Genomic DNA, 27,277 nt, shown 5'->3' with positions numbered 1-27,277 from the left:
TTAACCAAACAGTACTGCAATTTTCAACACATAATTAGGGTTCCTGCTAAAGCACTTAAACTTCCAAACCCTAATCATGTATCTCATTATGACAAATGGATCAGAAAATCTGGAACGCAACAGTGTTATGCAGCTCAAAATGCTGATATCCTGTTTTGTACTCCTAGGGTAAAGAATGAGATAATTATAGCACATGGATGTATTTTAAAGGTTTGTCTGCACGTGTCCACTTTTGGCCACGTGCCAAATCCAAACACACGTACATTGTTAAAGGCAACCAGAAATATTACAGTTAGCACAGACTAAGGCAATGAAAATCTTTTTCTTTTCTTTCTTTTTTTGTAAAAAAAATTAAGGTGCAGAGAGAATTTTCTTTCTTGTTTTAATGGGTGCCAAATACTGGTTAACAGTGCCAAGGAAAAATAGTTTTACATGAAAGGAAAGGCTATTAAAATCTAGAAATACCTGAATTGGATCTTTGATATCCAGATTTTTCCTGATTACCTGCAAAAGGAGTTGGGGGTGGATAGTTGGCCTCTGTGAGTTTACTGATGTCTGACGGCGGTGTTGGTGGTGGCGGGGGTAGCAAAGTGTTGTTAGGGCTACTAATATCTCCTTCAGCCACAAGAGTCAAGTCAGCCACATTCTCATCATCTACCATCTGTATGCCTTCAGCTTGTAATTCTCTCGACTGCCTTTTCCATATTGTTGCATTATTTTCCTGTGCATGCGGAATGGGAGACAATGCGGTATTAAAAGGAACACTGAAAGTCTTCTGACTGTGGAGTGCTGTCAAAGCAGATTTATGTTTATTTTCCGAGTAACTCGTTTTCTTAACTGAATTTTCACTGAAGTTTTGTACAGACTCCTGTTTTCCACTTGGTGATGTACATCCGTCCTTGCCATCATTTTTTGAAACTCGCTTGCTGAGGCCTTTGGGGCCTGTGGGAGTAGATGAGGATGGTTCTGGTCCACTGGGCGGTAAACGAAGAAAGTCAGGAAGAATAAGGTCTTCTTTCCTTAGCAGTCCACGTTGGTCATCTGCTCTGTTACTTTGTGCTTTGGATATGAGTTCAAAAAATTCTATTGGGGAAAAACCCAAAATTGACAAGTTTTTGTCAGAAAGTGCAATGTCATTAAAACGTAAATTTTCAGCACATTTATTTTCCATGAAGATCTTCAATTCTTTCAATGCTGCCTTGAAATAAGATCCCATGTTAATTAGGAACTTTTTCAATGGCAGCAATGTTCGCTAGCATCACTATAATTAAGACCATCAGGATTGCTATTGTAAGAGGTTTGCAGTTTAGAACAGCTGCAATTCACTGAGCCTTGAGCACATCTTCTATTTTATGCAGTTAATAAATCTGTACACACAGGATTTTTTAATTCTTTATACAAAAGAAGGCTCTGGTCTTATTGACAATGGGTGTGTATTTTTATATTCTGGATGGTTTTTACCCATCTTAACTCAAAAATAGCCATGTCATTTTAAAGTTCAAAAACTCAAAATGCTGCAAACTTCCTTGTTATATTGACTTTCCCTCGGTTTAATAATATTTTGTCACAGATTAAATTCAATTCATGGTGTAGCTTTAATCCAGGATGCTATCATCACAGGGCATGATCAGATCATGATTTAAGTAACCCCATTTTACTTTGCACTTCAACAAATCAGTAGCATATAGACAGTCAACAACCATCAAAGGAACCATTACTAAAAGCAATGGGGCAGCTTTTTTAATAGAGTTTTTGACACAATTAGAAGTGATTTTCTGATCATCCCCTAATGATGTCCTATGGTTTCAGATGTTTCTATATATAAAAAATACTCATATCAAATCACCACTGTTCTAGAAAGTCTCAAAACTTGGCAACAAGAAACTTATCAATCATAAACCAGGAATTATACCACTCCTCAAAAAAGAAGCATTGCAACAATAAACAAACTCTTTGGTACAAAACATATAAATATAAAAATATGTAACTCTTAATATAGGGTCTCTGCATGTCCTAATTTTTCAAGAGAGCACTATGGAATATTAAAGATGCTTAAAAATGCCATCTCCATCAGATGAATTAAAATAGTTTCAACCCAGCTTATAAATACTGCTTGAAGCAAAAGCCATTACAAAGTAAAGCACAGAATGTGATCAGTCAACTTAGCATAATATGAAGTCATACACTTGCATTTGCATGACCTTATTAATATTTGGCAGGCTTTGCAATGTATTTGTAAAAATGACTTTTTAACATGCTTTGTCAAATGCCATAAAACCTGAATGTAGCCAAGATGGAAGCTTCAAAATGCTTCTTATTGCCAAAGTTTTGCAAAATGCCAGAATGCATATTAAAACATGCAACATTTCTAATATGTATTTATACAAAAATGTTTCTTTCTGAAATTTCAAACTTCATAGAACAGGATTTTTTTTTCATTTTAAAAAAGTCTACAACATTTGGTACGTCTTTTCCAAACTTGGACAAATTTCACAAAATTCAAAATAAAATGTGAAAGCCTTGAATTCTGAAGTTTTCAAATTATGTTAATGTTTTACCCAGCCCTAGGAAGAAAAATGAAAATATTAAAATATGGAAAACAAGTTAACAAAATAGTAAGCAACAGAAAATAATTTAAAATGCACTAGTATTTTGTAGTAACACTTATATTAACAAACATCTATTTTGTAATAAAAGTTCTAGTCACAGCATTTTTTTTCCATTCCAGTCAGTGGACATTTATTCACAGATTAACATTCATTTGCTGTATAACCATGCATAACCAGGCTTTGGATATGCATATTGGTTAATATCAGCAGTAAATTTTAATCTGTGGGTAAAATACATCCTCTGATTTTTATTCTACTCGGGAAAAGGAGGAGGAACGTGTAGGGCTGGCAAGATTGGTAACTGCTTCAGTTGATGCCCTAGGGCACAAGGTGGTATGTCAACGTTTCTACCACTGCATTGTTTTTATTCCTCTTTCACCCATGGACATCTTTCTATAAGAAAGCAAATCCTCTTACGAGTTCTTTTCCAATGATATCACTAAAACTATTAAGAAGTAACTGAAGGTGAAAATAGGACTCAGAATATACAAGATTACCAACAACCTCTCCGGGTATTTCTACTTCTAACCACCTTTCCAGAGCAGTTACTGAATGTAAACTAAGCTTTTACTCTTGCCCATCACAGTTCCTCCACAGTCTTTAGCATAAAGACTTGCAGACTTTAGCATAAAATAATTCTTACCTGAGTAAGTTAGGGTCTGAGTAAGTTAGGGTCTACAACATTGTGTAGAAAGCCCTTCAGTGAGTTAAAGACTCTTATGCAAGAAGGTGAACAGAAAGGCAAGCTTCTACATGGCTTGCAAAGGGTATCGAACGGGATATTAACTGCAACTGAGAATTAATTCCTTTTTATTTTACCTGGAATTAGGCAGTTTTAACTTCTGAAAATTCGACTAAGCACCTTCATCTATATTTAGATATTCTTAAGATTTTACCTTCAGCTTTAAAAACTTTACAATTCAAACACAGTATCAAACAAAAAAACAAGGACCATGATCATGATTTTCACAATGCAGTATTAAACACACAGTACCTTTTCCTACACAGACACAAAATGCTCATATTTCTTAGACTACTTATGTTAATACATAAACTATAAAATTCACATACCCTCTGCTTCATCCAAATTTATTTTCTGACACTTTTTTTTCCCAATCTTTGCAATAGTGTCTTCTCTCTTTGACAGCCGGACTTCCCTAGCATTTTTTCCATTTTCGCCTTTCATTTTGATAGAATTAGACTTTCCTAGAGTTCTTCCCTCTCCCTGCGTTAGAAGGAAAGTTAAGGTACTACTTACATTTAGGCTATATCACTGTGTACATAATATGGTCTAAGTGAACAAAAAAATTATTTTGAAAACACATTTCTCTAACACTACCACAACAAATGTTTTAGTTTTATCTTGATTATTGCAAAGAAAATTCACCACAGTACTTTCCAAAAATGTATAAGTAAATATAATACTGTTTACTCTGAAGAATTCAGACGTTTCAGAGGGGACGTTGAATTCAGAAGGGACGTTGAATTTCAGAGTAATACAATAATTTTCAAATATAGATAAGCCAATGAGACATGAAACAACAAATACAACACAGTGAAAGAGGTATTTGATTCACCATGAAGACAAAGTTCTCACAAATAAATGCTGTTGACAATGAAAAAATATCGGATGAATTATAACTAGACTCAATCTAGTTACATAATTTGGCTGATTAAAAATCATGAATGAATACAGCTTTTAGGACAGAATTCCAGAAACAAAAGATGATCTAAGGGACAAAAATCATTGCAGTAGACTTACAGTAGATACTTGACTTCTTGAAGTAGTTACAGTTGCACTCTTTACTGATGCACCTTTTTGTTTATCTGTAAACATTGAACATAAACACACACCTTCTATAACTAAAAATTTATAATTTCCCAAAGAAGTAATATTGTAGTGACAATGATGCACAAAACAGATATTTTTACTTTAAAATGTCTCAAAGATGCACTCAGAAAATAAGGAGTGAACACAGTTGATATCCCTGATACCTTTTGGTCAGAACCTATCTGAACCTTATCTTCAATTTTTTCTAATACTGGCAATACTTTTTAAGTTTAAAGATGCTGACGTTTCATTTAAGTTCTCCTAAATTTTCAGTTGATTTAGATCAAATAGCTTTTAAAATCTCAGCTAATAATTTAGCTTGTAATTCTCAAATTTAGAATTTAAACAAGAAAAAAAATCATCAGAAAAGAAGATCGAAACGTCACATTGAATCTTTTTCAACCTGTTTTGTGCATTAGTTGTTTTCTAGACATTGCCATATCCTTCTTGTCTACTTCTAACTAACTAAATGAATCCTTCAAATTACATCTGCTTACAACAAATATACTAACCAAAACCTGAGCTGCAAACACAGAATCATGGTGGCTTTCACTGGTATTCTGACACAGAACCAATCCACTGCTAGAATGAACCTCTATGATTTAGGCATTTATAGCAGCATATGGGATTACAGTTTTACTTGTAATCCTTAAACTAATTATCTGTGAGAGTTTTTTAGATATATTTTTTCAAAATGACAATCGGTTCTATTTCCCAGAAAAATGACAAATCTGATTCACCTCAATAAATACCTTCATCTTTATTCTCCTAGTTCGTCCTCAGAGAGGATCTCTGCTCTAAAGTCAATTTAATTTAAACACATCTAATTTAATTTTTAAAACTAAGTGTTCTACATCCATAAAAAGGTCTCCTAAAGAAAGTGAACCTTTACTCTCAAGGCTACTTACAATAATCTAGCCTGTTAATAGCGCCAAAAGATTGTCAGTTGTTCCATCGATCGACTTCTATTTTTCAAATTGTTTTGTCAAGGGAAGTCGCAAATTATATACTTCTCAGTATTATCTCCAGAAATCAACCCTTAAAACTGGAGATGTAGGCTCTGCTACTTCTTCAAGAAAAGAACAGGGTTATCACAGCAGTATATATAGCTGGTGCACAAACTGCATCTGTTTTATTTATACAGAATGTTTCTTTTTAATTAGTTGTCAAATTCACAGAAGTTATTCAGCATTTTATTCTCATTACTAGGCCCATATTTAGGGACATATCACTAAATGTGTGGATCTGTGGCTGAGTGCAAGTATTTATGTATTACTAGTACAAAATTTCTTACAGGAACACTAAAGTACGTAGTATCAACAGGTAAATTTAATCTTCAATCTTTAGAAACTATACTCCTTTTTGGTTAAAAAGAATATATGCTACACATGACACATCCATATCTAATCCCATTTACCTTATCTACGCATCAACAGAAGAAACTGACTAAAGTCAGGGTTTATGAAACTGACTTGACATCATAACTAAAAGTTTGCATGCCAACTTACCTCTACCCTTTGTTGGCTCTTTTTCATCTAGAACAACTCGTTGGCCATCCAGATTAGATATAGGGAGACCAAGATCAAGTGGTTCCTGTTCACCACTCTAAAGTCGGATCACAGTTTGTATGTAATAGAGAAAAAGCTGTTTTCAGAACAAATTTATGAAGTCTGATATTTTTTTGAAAGAAAATGAGCAAAGCATTTTTGTTTTGGTGTAGCCTCAATATATCGTTCTTCTACCATCCTTAAAATGTTTATTCTGTTTGTGTAAAACTGCCTTGATTACAATAATTGTAACCTATTTATGTGAAGAGAATGATATTTGGGGAAAAGAATATACAAGGAGGAAAAAAACCCATCCAATTTGTAAGTGTGCACAAATACTCTAGTATCATTACTGTGTGTGTTCAGCAAATCATATTTTTCAGAGGAAGCCTGATATTATTTTATGTTCCAAATTGGTTGCACTTTGTAATTTTGTAATTTTATTAAATGAAGTTATCTTTATATCAACATGTTTTTCAGCTATTTTAAAAACATGGACTGCTTCAGCCAAGACAGCAAACATTCCAGAAATATCACAAAAGCAACTTTCCATTCCTTGATATTCCATCATAATACAGGAAATGCTACCCAAGCGTTTAATAGCAAAGAAGTCGAATCAGTCTGCTTCTGCAGAAATTTTCTCCAAGGACATTTGACGAAACTTTCATGATTCCCAAAATAATGGAACAATAGCTTTAACCAATCTCAATCAACTTGCGCTGGCTAATAGTGAGAAAAGTTGAGCTCTGGAAGAAGCTAATTTCAGGCTCTATTATTTAGGATGTTTGATTTATTCTGAAGGAGAATATAAAACAGATGCAGACTAAAGCTTTGAGGAAGTTAGTATTAAACATAATGGTTATGACTACTATGCATTTTCATCTCAACATGTAGTTATAAATACAGATTTTAATGCCTAATTATAAGGATAGGAATAATTTCAGGGATTATCATATGATCTTCTCCAGACAAAAAATATTGCAGCTTGAATTACATCAAAAGATACTTACTAGTCTTGCCACAAGTTCATTAAGATTTAAACCATATTTTGCAACCACAGGCCTTAAGACCTCTGTTACTGGTTTGGTGGGTTTAGCCTTCAAACCAACTGATCGATTGATTGGAACAAGATCCAGCCTGAAACACATCAATTGTAACATTCAATATGAGATATTCCAATAAGCAAACTGTACAAAATAGATAAAATCCAACCTACAGCAAAGTTATACTAGTCTACAGCTAGTGACCCTGAAAATTAACTAGCACAGATCTATCTATCCTAACCTGAAGGTACAAAGCACTTTCAATACAAACAAAAATTTCCACTGTTTCACTTGCCAGAGCTGAGTGAAGGCATGAGCCAATCTAATTGCATGGTGATCCTCAAACCAATTAGGCACATTCCATGGCACTTCCATCTGTACAGCGAGATTGCTCTGACCATTCTGGTCCAGAAGTGTTTCCAACTGACTCAATGTCCATACTACAGCCTTGGATGCAAGAAAAACACTTCTTCCCACTTCCGCAAGAGAAACTCACAACATCCTATTCAATTACTTGACAGGGGCTTAGACAGGAATTTTTATTTTTATTTTTAAGCATAGGAACAAATACAGTGGAACTCCAGATGATGCTAATTTCTGGCTAGATGCCACCACAACATAAAAAATTGCTGTAACAGAAACTTACACGCAAAGCTTTAAAAGCAATTCAGTTGGAATTTAAAGGATAAAGACAGCCCTCTTCAGAGTCTATTATGTAATATCATTTCATCAAACCAGAAGAAAAAAATTAAATAGGAGAAATTTTTTAAAACAAAAACAATTATTCTACTTATGTCTACTTCCCTGCACAGAACTGTGTCTAGTTGTTTGGGTTTTTTTAAAATGCTCTTCATCTGTGCTCCAATTCCTCCATAACAGCCACATTTTACTATAGTGGCACTATGGTATGAAAACAAGGGCAGGCTTATTACTAACAAAACTATCAGAAGAAATGTACATCAGAAGAAGAATGAAAATTATTAGTGATTTTGTCAGTCACGATTAAATGTAAATCCCATCTTTTCTCTCACAATGCAAGATGTTTAGTCTTATTGACCTTTCCCTTCCACAGAAAACATGAATAACTAAAACTATTCTTTAATATTTTCTTAGATTAAACAGCTACTAAATAGAAAAAAATCAACTTTAATCATTAACTGGTAATTGACACAGACATGGCAGACATTCAGGTAACCAAGTGTATCCACATAGTATTTGTCTTATGTCTGAAAACATTCCAAATATTTGAGTATTTTTGCTTACACAGTGTCTACCCACAGGAGAAAATAATGTAAAACATTTCTACACTTTAATTAACACACAAGTAACATATGGTACTGCCTACTTAAAATTCCTTTTTAATTTGGAAACTTGACAAAGTCACACCTAATGAGACTGCTCAAACTCAATTTCAAAATTGAATATGCTATACCATATTCATTAACCTGAAGTAGCCTTAAATAGAAACTAGCCCTACTTCCTAAAGAAAAGTAATATAAAGCCAAAATGAAGAATGGCTGACAAAATAGATTTTACTCACTTCAAAAGTACAACTCAATAATGTGACACAAACATTCTTCTTCATGACTTTTTCCTGAAATAATTATTTCAGGAGTTTTCATAGCACCAGTTTGGATTTTTAGAACTTAGGAACATTAAAACATTTTCTGACATTTTGGAAAAAAAATAAACACATTATTTTGAAAAAACTGTAAACTATAAAATAATATTACATAATACTAAATATATAACATACTGAATTATGCTATAGTCATATTAATAACATAACATTGACTTGTTTAAGATTCAGGGTTATAAATCTATACTCAGATTAATTTCTATTTATACAATTAGTCCTACTGTAGTCTGTCAGCCACATAATTACAGATGTATCTGAATGGGAATATGTAATCAATAAATATATCCATTTTCTTTTAAAGGCCTATTTTTTTACTGTTGCATTTAGGATTACACTAGGAGACTTGCAGTTCCATTTCCATCTCAGTCTTGTGCTGCTTCAATCTACTAAACATGCTTCTTCCTGATGTGGAAGATCCTTCTAGGCCTGCAGATCTGTCCTATATGTTTGTTCACAACAGCTTCAGCTTAAAACGTCACTGTAAAACTGAAATGTCCCTAAACTAGAACATTAGCATCAAAATCCCACTTGAGTCCAAGACAGCAATCCAGAACACTTCCTCTAGCAGCATTTGAGAGTCACCAGGTGCTGCTCTACTCAGTTTGAAATACTCCTCTAGGCCCATGTTTCTCCCACTGATCGTTACCCTGGTTGCCCTCATCTGAATAACCTTTTAGAAGTACCCCAATGTCACCATTACCTGTAGAGGATGCACTTAGCTGCTAGCTCCAAATCTAAGAGTTGAGTGCGTTAACGTGGGGGGGATATCTAACTTAGGCACTTGTGTAACTCAGAGAATCCCCATGTTAAATGTGTATTTCTTGCCTAAGTTTTACGTTAATTTAAAGTAAAAACGGATTTTCACTTGAACAGGAACTGCAAGATGTGGAAGTCAATAATTTTCAGTTATAAACATTAGGTCACCTTCCTTCTTCACATGAGACTTTTTGCTTGATACTAAGTCTTATTTCTTCTAACGTCCTTGCTCAATGAATGGGAACATTAGATGCTCTAATGCTGGATTCTGGATTACAATCTAAGATCCTGCATTGCACGGCTAACCAGATTTTTTACTGGATTCAGAAAAAAAATTCTGCATTAACTACTGTCTTGGTGCACAGGTAACTGACAATATACTTCAGTGCACTTAGAAAAAGTAAAACGGAAAATGGGGTGGAAAATGCCAGAGGAAGAGAGTATTTTTTACTCTTACCGAAATAAAGTGCGTTTTTCTAAACGTAGGTCCCGAGACTCCAGGATGCTACTGTCTTGGTGCAATACAAGTGGCTACAGAGCACAGGTCACGAACAAAAAAAGAGAGAGCAAATTAATTTTAAAATATGTAAAAAGAACAGCCAAGTGGTTAGAAAAAGTCTCAGATAACTCAGAAAATTATTAATATAGGTTGTATGCATTCTAGTGGATATTCATTTATAATATGGAACATCATTCAAGTGTATTTTATTCTGGCTAACTGTGAGACAGTGATCAAACTCCAACTTCCACTGGAGTCAGGAGGTATTCAGGAACTCAGCGTTTTAAAACAAGCCTAAGTCCTTCAACTTAAATAAATTATTACACAGAATGATGCATTAGAAAATATGGCAAGTTAACAGTCAATAAAAGATTTTAAAGAACAGGTACTTAACTATCCACATTCATTGATTTCCATCACTGTAATCATCTGGAGTACCCATAAGCACAAACTTATGACAATAAATGTTTCACATCCACAGCTTCTCTTTGAATTGAGGATACTTCTGGTGGAATAAGAGCTACCTCTCCCCACCAACATAGACTGTCTTGGAAATTTTCCTCAGTATTAAAACCTGTACCTTAATTCTAGCGTGAATTCACTCAATTTCACCTTTGAACAACTGAATGTCATTACATTTCTTTGCTTTAATGAAGTACCATCTACTAAAACACATTTGGTTTCTTTAGGGATACTTTCAAATCAAGCTAACCAGTCCCCTGGACACACTACATGGACTAATTAACTTCTTATTATAAGGAAATGCTTCTCATAAGCTTTCTTCTGCTTTCTGTAATGTAGATACCAAAACCAATCGCAGTACTCCACAATTTCTAGTTTCGCTAAAATTCTCCTTCAATTAATTAGCATTGCCACTGTAACACTATAGGTAGAACCAAGAGATACATACTACTGTTGAGAGAACAGAAATCCTTATTAGTAAAATGAGTATGAAAAAAAGCTTTAAAAAAGCACAGGAATGTGCAATACCTTATCACCTCCAACTAAAAACAGGTCCACTGCAGCTATGTTAATGCCATGTTTCTCACAGACCCCAGATAGCACCTCTTTGATAGAGAATCCAGATTTAACAGCCATTTTGCTAGATGAACCATCCGGAAGGTTTACACAGCAGTATTTAGGGGATTTATCTTTATCTGGTATAAATGCAGGTAGTCTTGAGGTTTCAGACTTGAGAGGAAAAAGAAAGAAAAGTTGGTGTCCAATGGGAAAATTAGGAATATGCATAAACTTTCAGAGTCTGTACACATCAAACCAAGCCAAGAAGCATACTGTCTACCATGTTTACAATTTAGAAATCCTTCCAAATATCGTAAATATCAGATAAATTTAAATCCTGAACAAAACTGTTTAGATAAAGATAACAGCACTGCACAAATCTAAATGTAACTCAAGAACAGATGAAGTTTCAGACAGCGAGTGTGTAAAACAGGTTACAAGAGTCTCAGGCTACAAAACAAAAACTGTAAGTAGTAAAGAAAATCCTCCTTAGCTTCCAAATAGTTGAGTGTCTATACTCAATTATGACCTGCTGATGTGAAAATTACCATTGGCACATTATGGATCACCACTGAAGTGATGAGAAGCATCTTTAAACATCAGCTTCCTCAAACAAATTTTCTCTTCTGAATAATCTGAACATAATCCGAATGCTACACATAAAAATACACCACAGGGAAATAAAAATTTGAAAATAATTTGCTTAATGACCATGCCTTTTTTTATGAAAACAAAAAGTATGATGTTATGGGTTAAGGCTAAAGAGCACAGCATTAACGTTTATTCTAGTGTAACAGCTGAATAGTAACACTACTATAAAATGTCAAAAGTATCTTTGAAAATGTAACAAAAAGCTCACTTGTAACTGATTAATATTTGTAGTATAGGCAAAACTACATAGTTGCTAGAATCTAGTCTACTGGAGGGATACCAAGACTACAAAAAAACCTTTAAATAATTCCTTTTTGTAGTATTCCTCCATATCAAAATAGTTAAAATAAATTTAAATTATTAAGTTTATGTCCTATTATTAATACTGTTTTAACTTTGCATTTCACTAGTTTTACATTGTGAAGGTAGAACTTGGTTAGAAATCACAGTGACGTCACTGACTATTTTTTGACATACTATGACAAAAACACAGTGTTTGAATGAAACCCTCTACCTCTCTCTTCTCAAATTTTAGGAGCAGAGAAAGAAAGTAGGGAAACTCACACCTTGAAAAGAAATGTAAAGGAAAGAAACATGACAGACAGTGGTACCACAAAAATCAGCCTAACACAACTTGCATGCAGGTCAAGCAGAGGGAAAGCTTTAACATGTGGTTATTCAAACTCAAAGCTCTGGTAAGGGGAAAAACCTGTTTTTAAAGAGCTACAGTAGCTCCCTTTGAAAGGCAAACTTTTATTCTGGAAGTTTACTGGTGCCTGAAGTTCAGACAGAGAAGACACAAAGGACATCTTTCTGCTACAAGGACAAAATAAGAAACAGTACATGAACATAACCTCTATTACATCTCTAGTATTCTAAAATTGCTTAATACTACATCTTGCCCTCTTACTGTGTCACTTAAAGACCCTCTCTCAAAATATTATTTCAAACAAATTACTTCACGCTACTCAGAAAATCAGTAATTCACGCCTTCATTATAAAGAGCCAGCCATTACCAAGTCAAGACTGGCAGTCGATGACATGGAGCCTTGTGATTCCCGTCTGTAAGATAATCCATTGGATTGAATAGAATCTGTTTGAGGAAAGAAATAACAATGAGTAAAAAAGCTTATTTTTATTATTTATTATAATATAGTAAGTTATTTCAAATATTAGCTCCTCTGGTAAGAATTTATTTTTTCATTAAAGTAAAAAACACCAAATCTTCATACCATGCCCCACAGTATGGAAAACTGAAACAATATTTGGTGAAGTATTTCTTGGTTAGATAATCCTTGAATAACCTCACTTGCTTTTATGTGAAAACAAAAGCAAACCAAAACCAAAAGCAAACAAAAAAAAAACCTCGAAACCCCACAAGCTAATTTTTTTAATCTTAAAATGTTTTTTAAAATTTAAATATTATTAAGATATTTTGAAGGGAGATAAATATTTTTTAAAGTGCAAGTATGGTGTTAGAAAACTAAAATCTAAGACAATCACTAATCACTTTCAGAAGTTTAAGTCTATAAACTTAGCAAAAACCTCTTATGTCTTTTCACATTTGAGTACTAGAACACTTCAACTATCCATATGATCAAAGATATTTTGTGGGTCTGCGCCTTTACTAGAAAATAGAGAAGAAGAAACCACAGCAACAGCAACAGGTCCAAATTTGGTGCTTCAGTGGAATTTCTCTGTTATTTTTCAGGCAATTGAATGAATTAATATAAAACTGTCATCTCTTCTACTACAGGCCACGTGCAGGTGCTTTCATAGGGAAACTCTTCCTTAAACTCTCAAAACCAGTTAACTAACAAAACAGCAGACTACCAGGGCTTTCACAACTCTGACTCTTCCTTTTTTGATTTTAGCCAGGAAAGGTGCAAACAGATAGTGAGCGTGTTCAAAAGTGAGCATACTTGTGCGGTAATAATAAAAGAAAAAAAGGTATAATAATGCAGATGGAGGAATTTTTAAATAGCTGTAACTATAGCACTATTTGCATGTACAGCTCCTGAATTTCTCTGTAAAGAGTTAAAATTATCTTAGTACAAAAATAGTAGCTCTCTACTTCAAAAAGCAATTGCCAGCACACAGAAATGCAGAGTCTAGCAGAAAGCATAAAAAGTCTCTTGGAAGTCAATAAAAATAAATCTAAATATTTTCATACTTTTGTCTATTTATTTGGACATCTGACTCCACAAAATTCGCAGTGATACAAGCCACACTATAGCTTTCTGACTTGACAGTTTCTTTTCCCTCTGTCACACCCAGGGATGCAGTTAGATGCAAACTAAACATGATGAGAGTAGTCACATCTATTGCTGAAACAACTTTGTTTCAAAGTGGAATATGAACACTCACCATTTGGATAATCACCATTTTCTTTTCTCTTCTGTGATTTTCCCAAACTTTTACTTCTTGACCACGAGAAAAATGCTCCCCTTTTTTTCTTCTCAGTGTCCTCCTCTCCTGACTCTTCATTTAAGGATCTTCCTGACTTTGATTTACCACTTAACTATCATCAAAACACAATTAAATAACTGGTTGGATCACAGCTATAAGTAAATTATCTAAAATAAACCTTCCCACATTTCTTCCCAGAACGGGAGTGTGATGGTCAGGTTAGCTGTCTTCCTTACCCCACCTACAAGTGTGTATGCCAGCAACCCCCTCAGTAACAAGCAAAAAAACTCTAAAACTCTCACAAACAGAAAACCCAGCAGTGGAAACAAAAAGAAATACAGCAGCTGGAAACAAGCCACGGACAGCTCCCACAGACATGAAAGAACTCTCCACAGCTCACCAGTAATGCCTAAGTTAATGTGAAAAAGCCATTGCCCTTGCTTTTAAAAAACAAAATTTCATTCTGGTATTTCAGATACTTTTCCTAGTCTAGGTTTGAATATGAACTGCATTTAAAGACAATGACAAAGTATTGTCTAACATTTACATGTATAATCAATGTATTTATTAGTGCTGAAGAATACAAACATAAGGAATGTTTGATATTAAACTAAACTTGCTTTTAACAAGCTACTGTTCTACAGATTATTAGAGCATTCCTTAAAATGCTACTTTTGAAAAGGCTCCTAGTCAGAGAAATACAAAGTAGTAGCTGAGTAGTGATTGACATGAAAAATGCAAAGTTATAATTTACCCATACAATTATGTAATGCTATGGTGGTATTATCTGCATGAAGAAAAAACAACTCTAAATAATGTCAGGAGATCAGTAAGACTACTGGCCTAATTTTCAAGCAACTGTATCTCTTTTATACAGAATTATCTTTGTTCAGTAGGGGCTATGAAACTAAAAATCCTGTCCTCCGCAAAGATGAGTTAGATTACATCAAGCCTTCTCCAAAAATTTCTGATAAAATGTCTGCTCTCAGCAAAGGTTAAAATAACACATCTTAATGCAATATATCAAAATAATAATAAAAATCTTCATTTTTTATTTGTACACATATGTTAAAATAACAGATTTAAAATTACATTCAGGAAGCCAGTAGCTAGAAATCTGATTCAAAGGTATGGATAAAAAAAAATAAAGTGTTTTCCTTAGTACGTAAAGATTTTGTAATTATGTTTGCCAGCATCACTAAACATTCTAATTGTTCTTCAATATGTTATCTTTGATCTTCTAAACAACTTGAAAAACATTATTTAATTTTAACTGTCTGACAGTTTTCAGACAACAACAAAACAAAGGTAACCTTTTTCGGTGTGGAGATGTTGGACTTCTCTGAGCTGATGCTGTGTTTAGAAGTGGGGCTGCTGGGAACACGCTGAGGATCGGGAAGAGGACGACCTTCTACTTCAGCTAAGATGCATTCTTGGTAAAGAGGGGACTTGAGAAAGCGAGTGTAGCTATCAAACTTCATCAAGTTAAATATCTGAAATTACAATGCAATGGACAGTGGTTACATGAGCTTAAATAACACATCAAAGAAATGAAGCTACTTTGCAACAGCCAACTCCCACAGAATTTAGGACATTAACCTGCAGACAGCAGTAAGCATGACATTGTTTAGACCTGGTTAAATACACTGCGTCAACTTGCACTGAAAAATTATTTAATCTATTCATTAGCACAGGTTCAAAAAATGTCATGATTTATGCAAAGTGCATGGGAAGCTGAGATGCTGTAGAGTCAACACCACCACCCTCATGGCCATCTTTTACCGCATTTATGCCTTTGTACATTCTGTGTGAAGTGTGCAGCAAGCTAGCCATTTTAAAATACTTTCAAAGACTATTACAGCAGTACTACACGTGACAGGATTAAATTATATAAGTGTGTTTTAAGGTAGCTGTGAACAAGAAAAAAGTTTATTGTCTAAAACTCGGGAATATGATATAATCACAACATACAATAGTACGCAATGATGCAAGATACACAAGGTTAATTACTGACACGGGAAGGAGCAAAGAGTCCTTTACAGTGTTATGTGATCTTCATGTGCCAAATCATAAAGAAAAAAAGGATCAGTATCTTTGGAAGATTCAATAATCAAGGTGCTATGAAATCAAGACCTTGAAAAAGAACGGCTTATATAAAATGGCTGCTCTACGCAAGACCAACATTTCTTTTTCACTAACTAGGAAGGAAGCAGCTCTACACCAGGCCTGCAGCAAATGTCTAGGGCTCAGTTAGCCAAAGCCAAATTTATGAAAGCACAGGTAGAGAAGGTTTTTCTTAAATGCTAAACATTTGAATTTCTTGTTCCACTTTTGCAAACCTGTAGTTTTAAGTGAATCCATACTTTTATCTTTAGATCTTCTCCAGTGATTCACTTGATCTGAAAAACCAGTACGAATGTCTTCTTCTTTGGACATGACAAATTCCCTACAAGTGAAGAACACGGCGCCACTCGACTGGTTGTGGCATTCCCAAGAGTCTACAGGGAAGTCCACCACTAAGCCTCAGTGGCTCAATTGTAGATGGAAATCATTTTTCAGACTGTGCAGAGATGCCCTTCTCACCAAGCATTAGCCCAGAGCTTTTCTGGCAAACAGCAAGGTAACACAGAAAGAAGTTGATCCTGCAGCATCACCGAAACCTAACTCGAACTGAACGCTGACTTCCACATTCTTGATTTCCCCCCATATATTCCTATTCCCACTTAGGTGCTACTTGTCATGTTTGCTGGGCCTTCTAATGCACTGTTTTCCGCATGGTAAACTACAGAAAAAATACTTTTTATACTTAGTTTTTCCAGCTTAACATGCTCAAACAGCTCAGCAGAAAGACTAATTCAAAAAGGCAATGAGTTTCAGAGCACACATAGTCTTCAGGCAAATTATTCAGAATACACAACACACATAGCTTTGAAATGTTTCTTGCATCCTCTTGAGCTCAAAGACAGCTAAACCCAGCCTAAAATACAGAGGAACAATTAAAAGAAATCAAAATGCCTTACAGACTCACAGATATACTGCTGATACAAGGTTACTGGGGAAGAAGGGTAAGTGCAGTCTGAAAATACCAACACGGATGCAAAAAAACAAGCTGACTGAAAAATACAAAATGCTTCACCTGTCCTTCAGGTTTTTAAGAAAATGAAACTTACAGAGGTTACACTCCTCAACAAATCACAATATTTTAAGTTAAATGCAGTCTGTGTCCCCAAAATACAAGACACTTCTACAGCACAGCTAACACTAATATCTTAAATTAATACAGTTTCAGACTGAAAAATAAAGCTCTTCAGAGTTGGCTCCTGTCACAGAAGAAGATAAAATTTTTATTCTATGCTCGGTAGGAAGAATAAAAGCAAATATTGCAGAGAACTAAGAGATACAAGGAAAGTTACTGCAGAGATGAAGTCTGCAGATTAAATAAACTTACTATAGAAAAAACATCCCAACCTCTTAACTTTGCTGGACAGACTGATGACAGCTTAACTAATTTACCTTGAGCTGATCATCATCTGCCCTACTACGTTGCTAACCCACACTACATCCCCAGTTTCCTATATTTAGCATTATTATCATATTAATTTACACATGTTAATGACTTCTGCTTATTTGGAAAAAATCTAGCAGATGCTATTTCTTGTTCTTACAAATGAAAAAGATAAATATAGCTTATAAAAGCATAATTTGAACTTTACACATAAAGAAGAGTAGAAAAACATCCACTTAAGCAACTGCAAATGAAGTAAACAAGATTTTATTCTTATTTTAGAATCTTCCAAGTGACTTACAGTATCTTGCACTCGAAAACACTCAAAATACTTTTTCTTATCCTGTTATAATAAACAGTGAAATCCTAACTAGACATTTCAGATGGATCCACACTGTCATATTACAACACCTCCTAGTAAGCTCAAAGGCAGGCTCTGGAAAGAGAGCACCTTCCAGCAGCACTCCCAACAGGCAGCACCCTCAGCAGAACTTTACAAGACACTTTCCTTCACACACTTCTGCCTTTGCATTATTAATATGGTGTCACCCCCACAAGCTGAACTTCCGAAGTCTGTGGGTGTGTTGCGTTAACTGCACACACCCACAGTTCTGTGCTCTCAAGGTTGTGTCACCCACCAGGACCACAAAACTGACCCACCACTTAGTGAAACCAAGTTCTAAGGGCTATCAAGGCAGGTACTTACCTAGCACTGAACACCACTAGAACCTCAATTGGCACACCATCTTCACCTAATTTTTCAGTGGGAGGAACAGGCCTGACTGAGGGATCTGATGGGAGAACTACAGAGGCATTGACAATTTGAGAGAAGCAGGTCCAGTCCAGACAGGCCACACGCCTGGAATTAGACCCACAGAAGCACTTCCCATCAGCATTTTCACCCACCATATGAGACCTCCAACCTAATGACACAGCACTTTCAAAGGAGGACGAAAACCTGCAATCAGCCCAGCCTGCAGACTCATAAAAACATCATCTGCTCCACCAATTGGGAGAGGATGGAAAGGAATTCAGATATGGGCTCTATGAAGCCAAGATGAGGAGTGTAAGAAAAATGTCTGTGAAGATTGTGGTTGGTAATTCCCAAAGAAACCTCAGGCCTTGGTAGGTGCAGGAGGGGCAGCTGTAATGCTAGAAGCCAACAGGCCAACAGTTAGACCTGTCTTTTTATCTCCACTTCACAAATGGAGGAAGATACTATACCCACCTGCTCTTACTCCCTAAAAGCATCTGAGGTTGCACGAAGATCAAGATTGGGACCTGTGACCTGCTTCATTTATGCATTTAAAGCTATATCCTCGATTTCTAAATAATCTACTAGCAAATTGTGAGGGTGGGAGAGTTACCAAAGAGATCACGTAGGAGAAAAGAGAAGAAAATTAAATTCTACAGAGAACGTGAAAAGTATCCTGTTGTTACATAACTTCTGTTATGAACATCAACAATTATTTAAAATGCATCCACTTCGGAGAAGTTCAGACACCAACAGTTTCAACAAGTTCCTTGTTTGACAGTTCTATTAAATCCTAAGGGAAGGACTCTTTCAATACAACAGACATATTTTACAAACCAGTATAACCAAAATTAGGCATTATTTGTGTACACAACTGTCCACTAAAGAATAGAATAAATAACTGTGTGCAAATGTCATATGCAATGTTGTTGCACCACAAGGCACTATCTATTTGCACTACACCTTCACTTGAAGAATAGTATTTTTCAGATTGTTAGTTACTATCAGTTGTCTACACATATGCAAACGTACAGAAAAAGTCAAGCAGCTACCTATTACACAGCCTCTTTCCATGCATTACACCGCCTCTTTCCATTCTGCTAACAGAATCTATATGAACTTAATTTCTCTCTTCTTATACATAGTAAAATATAGAGCATGTAAAACTACTTGTATAGATTTTGAAGCACTTCAAAGACAAAGATAATAGACATAAATGTATAACAGTCATGTTTTCTATGGTTACCTGAAGTTGCTGCTCCTTGAACATATCTGGATGTGGAGAATTGAGAATATCATCTGCCAACTGCGCCTGGCTATCAATGTTAACTGGGGTTGTAGCTTTGCTACACAAGAACTTACTGAAGATCTCCCGAGCTCTGTAAGAAAGCTACAGAAAATAAATGCTAAATGTATGTTTGCTTTGCAAACTTATTTTTATATAGGTATTTTTACACTGATATATTCCACTCAAAAATACAGTAATTCCAGTTTCTTTAATATGTAAGTATTTTTCATTTAATAGCCTTTGTTGTTGTTGTTTAGGCATATCGATAGTTTTTTCCTTTTAAAATTACAAATATTTGTCAGCTATTTCTTAAGCAGTAGACCTTGCCATCAAACTTAAAATAATGGAACTATGAAAATATTAAAGGTTAAGCACATCAAATGCTGTCATACAAAGGAGAATAGACATTTTAGATTTTAAACCTTTTACATAACAGTTAATATTCACATAAATCCTCTACACGTCAATTTCTAGAAGTTAGAAAAATGTAAATACATATTTGAATATTTACCGTTTTTAACTTGTTTACTTTGAAGCATCCACATTCTGGAAATAATTTTAAAAATACGAAACTGAGCTCAGAGCCCTTCAGTGAAGTGTTCAAAAAATGCATTGTTTGAAGACAGAAGTGGGGAAAAATCTAAATTAAAAAGAATCTCAAGAAAATAAGAACTTGGAAGAGGAAACCATTTCCACAGAGTAAACCTTACTAGATTTGGCTGTGGTTTAATGTTGCCAACCTGCACAAAATTAAAAATTCACCTAAACTGCCTGACCAATGTAGGACTATCTTAAAAGGATAAGATACAGATTCTCATAATTTGTGAACAAACATGACTATGCTCACAGCAGCAGATGTACACCTGAGTTAGTTATAAACACATTATGTTGGCTAGGGGAGGCAGTCTAGCTGGCAGAGCACAGCAGAGACTAATTTTTACCTCTTCCTGACATGTTAAACTAACTTGCTCTGCACTCTCTTGCGCTGGGCTGCTGCAGCCATTTTCAACATCCAGTATACCTCAGCTCATTTTTACACAGCTGCCTCTGCACTTCACAGTCTAAATATATCCAACATCTTTAACTTGGGACAGTATTCCCAGGGGACTGAGAAAATTAGATTGAGGCTCCAACTCTTGTTTTAGTGAAGCCACAGTACAAAGACCAAGCATAGCTCCAATAATTTCAATAATCTTGAAGAACTCACAATTTTTAGTGAGCAACACCGTATACTGAAATACAACATTGACTTACCTCTTTTTTATCATGTGCTGGTACATGGTTAAAATATTCACAGGCCTGCCAAAATAAAATATTTTCTTCACTAAATTCCTTCCGTAGAAATTCCTAGGGGAAAAATAAACATATAAACAAATAAACAAATGTCTCATAAAGAACAGAAGTTACTTGCCATTTCAAACAGCATATTTATAATACTTGATAAGAATATTAAAGTTTGCATAATGGTATTCAATCAGCCTCACAGTCCATTTTCTTCTGAAGTAAAAATCAATGTATGTCCAATATATGCCTAGTGCTTGTCCTCTTTCTCCTTTCTTTTTAAACATATACAAGAAGAATCTGACAAGTTACAATCAAATATTTTGCATGTATAAAGACAAAGTTTGAAACTTCATGTTAAGCAGTGTATAAACTAGTGCACTTTTAGTAAAATTTTAAATAATTTATAACTATATTTAAAAATTACATTGTAAACCAGATGTCTTTAGCTGCAATTCTACCAGTATAATAGAGTAGATGTGTATCGAGCAGTGTTCATAATCAATTCTGTACTCATTACAGTGTCTTTCTGCATCACATGGCAACTACAAAAAGTCATTTATCACTGCTTGCTGATGTGGTTACGTGGGTCCTCCTTGGAAAATGCATTGTTAGAGGGAAAAAAAAAAAATCTCCCAGTAACAACCCACAGTAATCGAGACATTTATATTACAGCATCCAAAGCTCCAAATGAAGACTGGGACCACATTCACTTGGGAAATTGTACAACCACAAACTGCTCCTGATTCAAATCTCTGCAACCCAGTATTCTCTCAGCATATGTTTACTGAAAGCATTTTAATCATGGTGGAGAGAGAGGGAGAGATACTACAAAAATAAACTTGGTCCTCTAAAAAAAAAAAATCTATCTAGGAATTCCTGTAATTGGAACAACACTTGTTTACACTTTAGAGCTTTATGTGTAAGTGTTTAACTGGAAATTTTATTTTATGTCAGCCCACAAGCCACAACCTTCACTTAAGTGTCACACTACTATCACTCAAGTTTCCTTAACATACAACATCTTCACAGAAATACTTAAAACTTAACTTTATTTGTGCTTTTAAGATTTACATAGAGTTTAGGGTCCAACTGTAAGAAAGCAACTGAGATAATCAACAATACAGGGAGTATAAATTCACCAGCAAGCTCTCAGCTTAAAGTGAAAGTTCTTCAGATACCTAATCTGAGACACCAAAGGTAAAAAGACAACCCAGAGAGTAGTAAGGGGACATTTATGCATTCTACATATGATTACAGATTAAAAGAGGATCAAATTAATGAGCAGGAACTGGAATTCAGCTGCCTACTTCCCTGCTCATTGTCTTCACTACAAATCTATGGTAAATCTCCTACTTCCTTTCCTCCTGGCCACACAATTTGGGGACAACTAGCTGTACAAGTCAACTCCCTCAGGAAGGCTGAGTGGTGCCCCAGTTGTCACATCACGTAGCCACGCAGTTGCCCCACATGGCTATGATGCTGGAGATGTTGGTCTGCACCACTTGAGGCGAGAACGTGCAATCAGGTCCCTCACTTCCTGGACGAGTGCTCTAATCAGCAGGCTATTATGCAAAATGTCAGTATTTGCAAAACATGCAAAATGTCTTCTCCTCAGAGAGTAATTACTGCTCTGTGACAAAGCTGTCCTCAGGAAAAGTCTATGTACGCTGAATTCCAAGCGCACCAAGATGCTTACTATGTGAGCGTAAATTAAACGTGTATGCTCCAACGTTCTTGAATACCGAGAGAAATCTCTATCTCTTGGCTAGTTATAGGCGACTCCCTCCTCAGTCCATGGGCTTTCTGAGCTTCCCTTTGAAGGAATGTTAACCAATCACTTGAAAAGTCATTTTTTTTAGGCACCATAACACTGCTTTATGCCAGACTCCAAGGTTTACACTCTTTAAGTTCACTGGTGGCTTACAAGTAATGAGAAAAGACTCAATAGCACAGTCTCAAAATACATCAGTTTTCTAGTGAATTCTAACATCAGATCAAAACTGTAATTTTTATTTCTATCTGAGAAGTTTTATTATCTAAGCAGAAACATTAATAAATCTTAGACTACTAATAAAAAGGAAAAGACAGGGAATATAATATTGAGAATATATTCTTTCGCTTCCATCTTGTTTGTTTTCTCAAAGAGATGTTCACTGTTAATGTGGGTTTTTAGGTCCTCACACCATTTAAGATAGAAATCTGCTTAATCATTTTATATTTTAATGTACTTTTGTATCAAGTAAAGGAGTCTGAGTTACTGCAGATTCCAATAATCTACATCTCTTATACCATAGGTTTCTTTATATGAAAACTCTGTTTGTGAAAATTATTTGGGCAGCACAGATGGCCTCGTGATTCAGAATCAGCAAGAAACTTTAAGTTTAACAATGCTAAAGTGAATCAATTTCTATTTCCTTAAATGTAAAACAGATTATAGTACTTACAACTTCATAAATGTGCTGTGAAGAAGCTTAATTTATGCTTTGCAAATACTCCAACACTACTACTGCAAGCTGCAGCTTTAATCAGTGCTGTTCACCACTTTAATTACTTCCAAGAATTATTTCTAAAAACCTTGTGCAGGAAGATAAGCCACTGTATCACTGAAAAAAATGTTCTATACAACTTCCAACATTACAGTAGGGAAACGTGATTAGATAACTAACGCTTAGGAAACTACTGAGACTACTGCATCTTTCTTCTTTCAAAGGCTATAGATACATTGTATGATTCTATGATACAAATATAACCAAATATAATTGCTTTATAAAATAGGGAAGCTTTCTAAAAGTTCACAAACAAAGCAGAGCCTCCATTTTCATCTGAAAACTTCTGCTATCCAGAAATGCATGGCAATATGTGCATTACTATGAACTCTTACTCATCTGTGAATCAGTTTAAACTTAGAAAGATGCTCAGATATCAACTGTGTAATAATGAACTCCTCTTTCTTCTCCTATATAAGGATAGTGTCAAGAAATAAAAAATAATACAGAAAAATCACTGCAGTAATATCAGGTATCTCGAAAATCCTCTTACCATCCCTCAAAACTTACCGAAAAATATTTAACACCAACAGGATCCTGAAGAAGACGCTCAAATGAAACAGCCCAGCTTGCAACTCTTCTTTCTCGAAGTCGTCGGCAGCTCTGCACACTGGGAAGACTGGCATTGCTACTGAGGCTATTTTCACTGATGCAGTCTTTTAAGTCAGTACTATTCAGCTCTGTTAAAAAATGAACATATTTGTCAATAAAATATTATTCACTTTCAGTCTTCAGCAATGTTTACTTGATTTAACACACCTCCTACTCAAGCTAACGGTAGGACAGAATTCAAAATATCCCTCCCCATTTTTATTAGGAACATCTGCATAGAAAAAACAACCAAAATCATCTCTCAATTTTAACAGCAATCCCCTGAAATTTTTGGACAAAATTTTCTGCTCACATTCCTCACCCCATGGACTGCAGTCTTATACAAGATTATCCAAGGAAGGCAGACCTTTAAGAACCCACTGTTCACCTGAAAGTGGGCAAATACCTCTTTAGTGATAGGAGCTGGCAAAATTTCATACACTTGTAAATCAGTAGGCAGGGACTCTGAAGTTTTTCATGGAAACGAGAGATTCCTGTTAAATGCTGAAAATTTAGGAAAGGACATAACTGAGGAAAATACCAAGGAAAATGAGCTAGTGAAGGATGCCTTCCTCACCTCTGGAAAGTAGAGGTATCAAACCACAAAATCTAAATTTATCAAGGTTTTTGACAAAAACTGGTATCTGTGACTCCCTTTCAGATTTGAACAACATAATGCAGTTGGGAGCCTCAAGCTGAGAAATTATCAGATTGTTTAGGTCTCTAACACCCAGGAACTTCTTTTGTATTCTGAAAGACAAATTAAGAAGAATCTGTAGAGAATTCAGGAAAACACAACCTTGTGAAGCAGTGTGACTGGAGTAATTTCAAGTATTAACCCCAGATCACCTTTGCCACATATCAATGAACAGAGTACACACAAAAAATTCACAAAGAAGTGACCATTTGTTTACAGAAGTGGAAAGGTGAAAGAAATGGCTGCTCTAAGTAAAAGAAGAAACTGTATACAACAGGGTCCTACTCACAAACTTCTCATTTCTTTGTTGCACGCCCTTTTACAAATCACCACTCTCTCCATCTCTCACTTTACACAAATGTGAAATTGGTATTGTAGTACTCACAGATGATACCCACTTCACAGAGGTGATCTGATGTTTAATTAATTGTGAAGACACAATTCAATAAAGCCCTGGTCTGATCTCATAACGGACCCTGCTTTGAGCTGGAGGTTGCACTAGAGAGATGCCAAATGAATGAGATTCTGTGATGAACAGATTTTTAAAAAGCAGACATTCCGTGCTTTGAAAAATCAGCAGTAACAGATGTGAGAAAATAATATTCTCAAATAAAACAGATGCTACCTTCAGTAATTCTATGCCAAATGGAAAAGCAAATATACAGCTTACTATAAATATAAACTGACCGAGAAAACTGAATTCACAACCAGTAAGAAACGCCCTATTCTTCACCGAGACATTTTTACAGTTGTTTATTTTCCTCAGTTAATCATCTGGACTAACTAAAGCAAGGAGTAGTTTCACCAAAACTATTACTTTATAAGATCTCCCCAGTTCTCCTTTTCAGCTATATATAGTTCAAAGGACTTCACATTTCCAAATTCAACATTACCAAATGTTATTGTTTCTCCCTAGAAGTATGAACTTTGAAAAAAAGACCATTCAAAAATAGTTACAAACATAAGAAAAGTTTATAAAGATAGTTATAAAGATAAGAAAAAAATAAAGAAAAAATCAGTTCTGAAACTTCATTTAAAAATATATTCTGTGGCTTAGAAATATTTGCCAAGATGTAAGAGTTAACTACTGCAAAGCTCTGCAAGCAAAGCTATTGTTTAAAACAAAAATAAGACAAAATAAAAAAAAGATACAGAACTAGATTAGGGAGGAATGAAAATGTAATTTTATATTTTCAACAACAATAATATTTTAAGGTCTATAATAACACAAGAGGTATATAAATATTTTTGCCCAATCATCATATTAATCAACACTAATTAAAAACATTCCGCAAATAATGCCAACATTGCTTAGAAGAAATATTTATTCACTTATTCCTTTAAGACACCTAAAAAAGCATAACCATGTCAACTTTTAGCTTCATCAGAGAATACCTGTCACCACAGTGAAACTATTGTGAAAGAAGCTAATGCAAAACTGAAGAGAATTGTATCTAAATGTATTATCTGACGTATTTTGCTTTAACTCCGCAGGTGGATATGTTTTATTTTACAGTCCAGGATATAAATAGACACCCACTTCTTGATATATCTGGAACAGTTTCAGATACCACCTCACTCCTAGAGGGTTCAATCCCCAGTGTTCTCCAATGATGTATGATGAAAATTTCCTAATTCCTTAAATCAGAGAGGCAAACTCATCCCACATCCCAAACTGTTTGAACCTACTTGGCTAACACAGGGAAATCAGGGAGTAGCCACACGAAGTGCTTAACTCTAACTCCACAGTCCCAGGGCCTCAGGACTCAGAAGGGACTCCAAAACAGCACAGCAGGCACAAGCAGGTCAGCTCTGCCTTCCTCCCTCCAAGTGGTGGCTGTTGAATTTCCCTACGGCAGGCACCCTAAACCGCAATTCCAGTCACTGCATGTTTACACCATGGGTGACTGCAAACTACCTTGAATTGCTAGCAGCTGCTTGTTCACTCTGGCTTGTCCAAGTTACATTTGCTATAAACTATTCTGGGTTCTCATTTCTCTGAGATGCTGCTGTCTCTGGAGGTCCCAAGAAAACAAATGAACCAAAAGATGACTGCATTTTCAACAACTGTGAGAGCTACTGGCACAGGTCCTCCAAAGTGTTAAGCAGCATTAAAGGATTACTCATTCGCAGTAAACTGTCTCTGTTCTGGTGGATTTTATTGAGCTATTATAAGAACTATGTGAATTCATACTTAACCCTGACACTGTTTTGTTTTCCCTTAAATCAAAAATGCAGTCAGTCTGCTTTTAAAATCTGTACAGATTTCTGCTGGGGTACCTATCAACCTGAGAACAAGGTTGTCTCCCAGAAAAGGCTTAGTTACTCTAATTTCTTTTACCACATGGAACAACAGTTGCAATTAAAACAGCTACTGTGCAGGCATACCCTTTAGAATCAGAGAAAAAGAAAGGTCAGGTGGAAAGAAAAAAAGCCCATCAACTATAACATTACTACACAATTTATCCAAATCATGTTTAAATGAAGGATGCATAAGCCGTAACTCCTGCTCCACTCTCCTTGCAGAGCAATGTTTCCAATGTAAGACCTCAGTGTCAGGTTTCCCAGCTTTCACAATTCGTGCATTCCTGGGTACACACAGCCCACC

The 27,277-nt window shown here is 35.3% G+C and overlaps 1 protein-coding gene across 1 annotated transcript in view; it reads right to left on the bottom strand.

Moving 5' to 3' along the window:
* Nucleotides 1-27,277, bottom strand: part of RGS12 (regulator of G-protein signaling 12) — a 79,808-nt gene that overhangs the window by 10,577 nt on the left and 41,954 nt on the right. Inside the window, exons 4-16 of the mRNA XM_010188691.1 lie at nucleotides 23,892-24,061; nucleotides 20,806-20,898; nucleotides 19,510-19,653; nucleotides 15,318-15,497; nucleotides 13,963-14,116; nucleotides 12,612-12,688; nucleotides 10,915-11,115; nucleotides 9,883-9,956; nucleotides 6,998-7,124; nucleotides 5,949-6,045; nucleotides 4,372-4,472; nucleotides 3,681-3,834; nucleotides 466-1,083 (exon numbers count right to left, since the gene is read on the bottom strand). Coding sequence (XP_010186993.1) covers nucleotides 466-1,083; nucleotides 3,681-3,834; nucleotides 4,372-4,472; nucleotides 5,949-6,045; nucleotides 6,998-7,124; nucleotides 9,883-9,956; nucleotides 10,915-11,115; nucleotides 12,612-12,688; nucleotides 13,963-14,116; nucleotides 15,318-15,497; nucleotides 19,510-19,653; nucleotides 20,806-20,898; nucleotides 23,892-24,061 — 2,190 coding nt within the window. The remainder of the gene's footprint in view (nucleotides 1-465; nucleotides 1,084-3,680; nucleotides 3,835-4,371; nucleotides 4,473-5,948; nucleotides 6,046-6,997; nucleotides 7,125-9,882; nucleotides 9,957-10,914; nucleotides 11,116-12,611; nucleotides 12,689-13,962; nucleotides 14,117-15,317; nucleotides 15,498-19,509; nucleotides 19,654-20,805; nucleotides 20,899-23,891; nucleotides 24,062-27,277) is intronic.

The sequence above is a fragment of the Mesitornis unicolor genome, unplaced genomic scaffold (genome assembly GCF_000695765.1).
Source record: "Mesitornis unicolor isolate BGI_N332 unplaced genomic scaffold, ASM69576v1 scaffold10267, whole genome shotgun sequence".
Lineage (NCBI taxonomy): Eukaryota > Metazoa > Chordata > Aves > Mesitornithiformes > Mesitornithidae > Mesitornis > Mesitornis unicolor.
The sequence above is the reverse complement of the archived record's forward strand: the minus strand, read 5'-3'. Positions and strand labels throughout refer to the sequence as shown.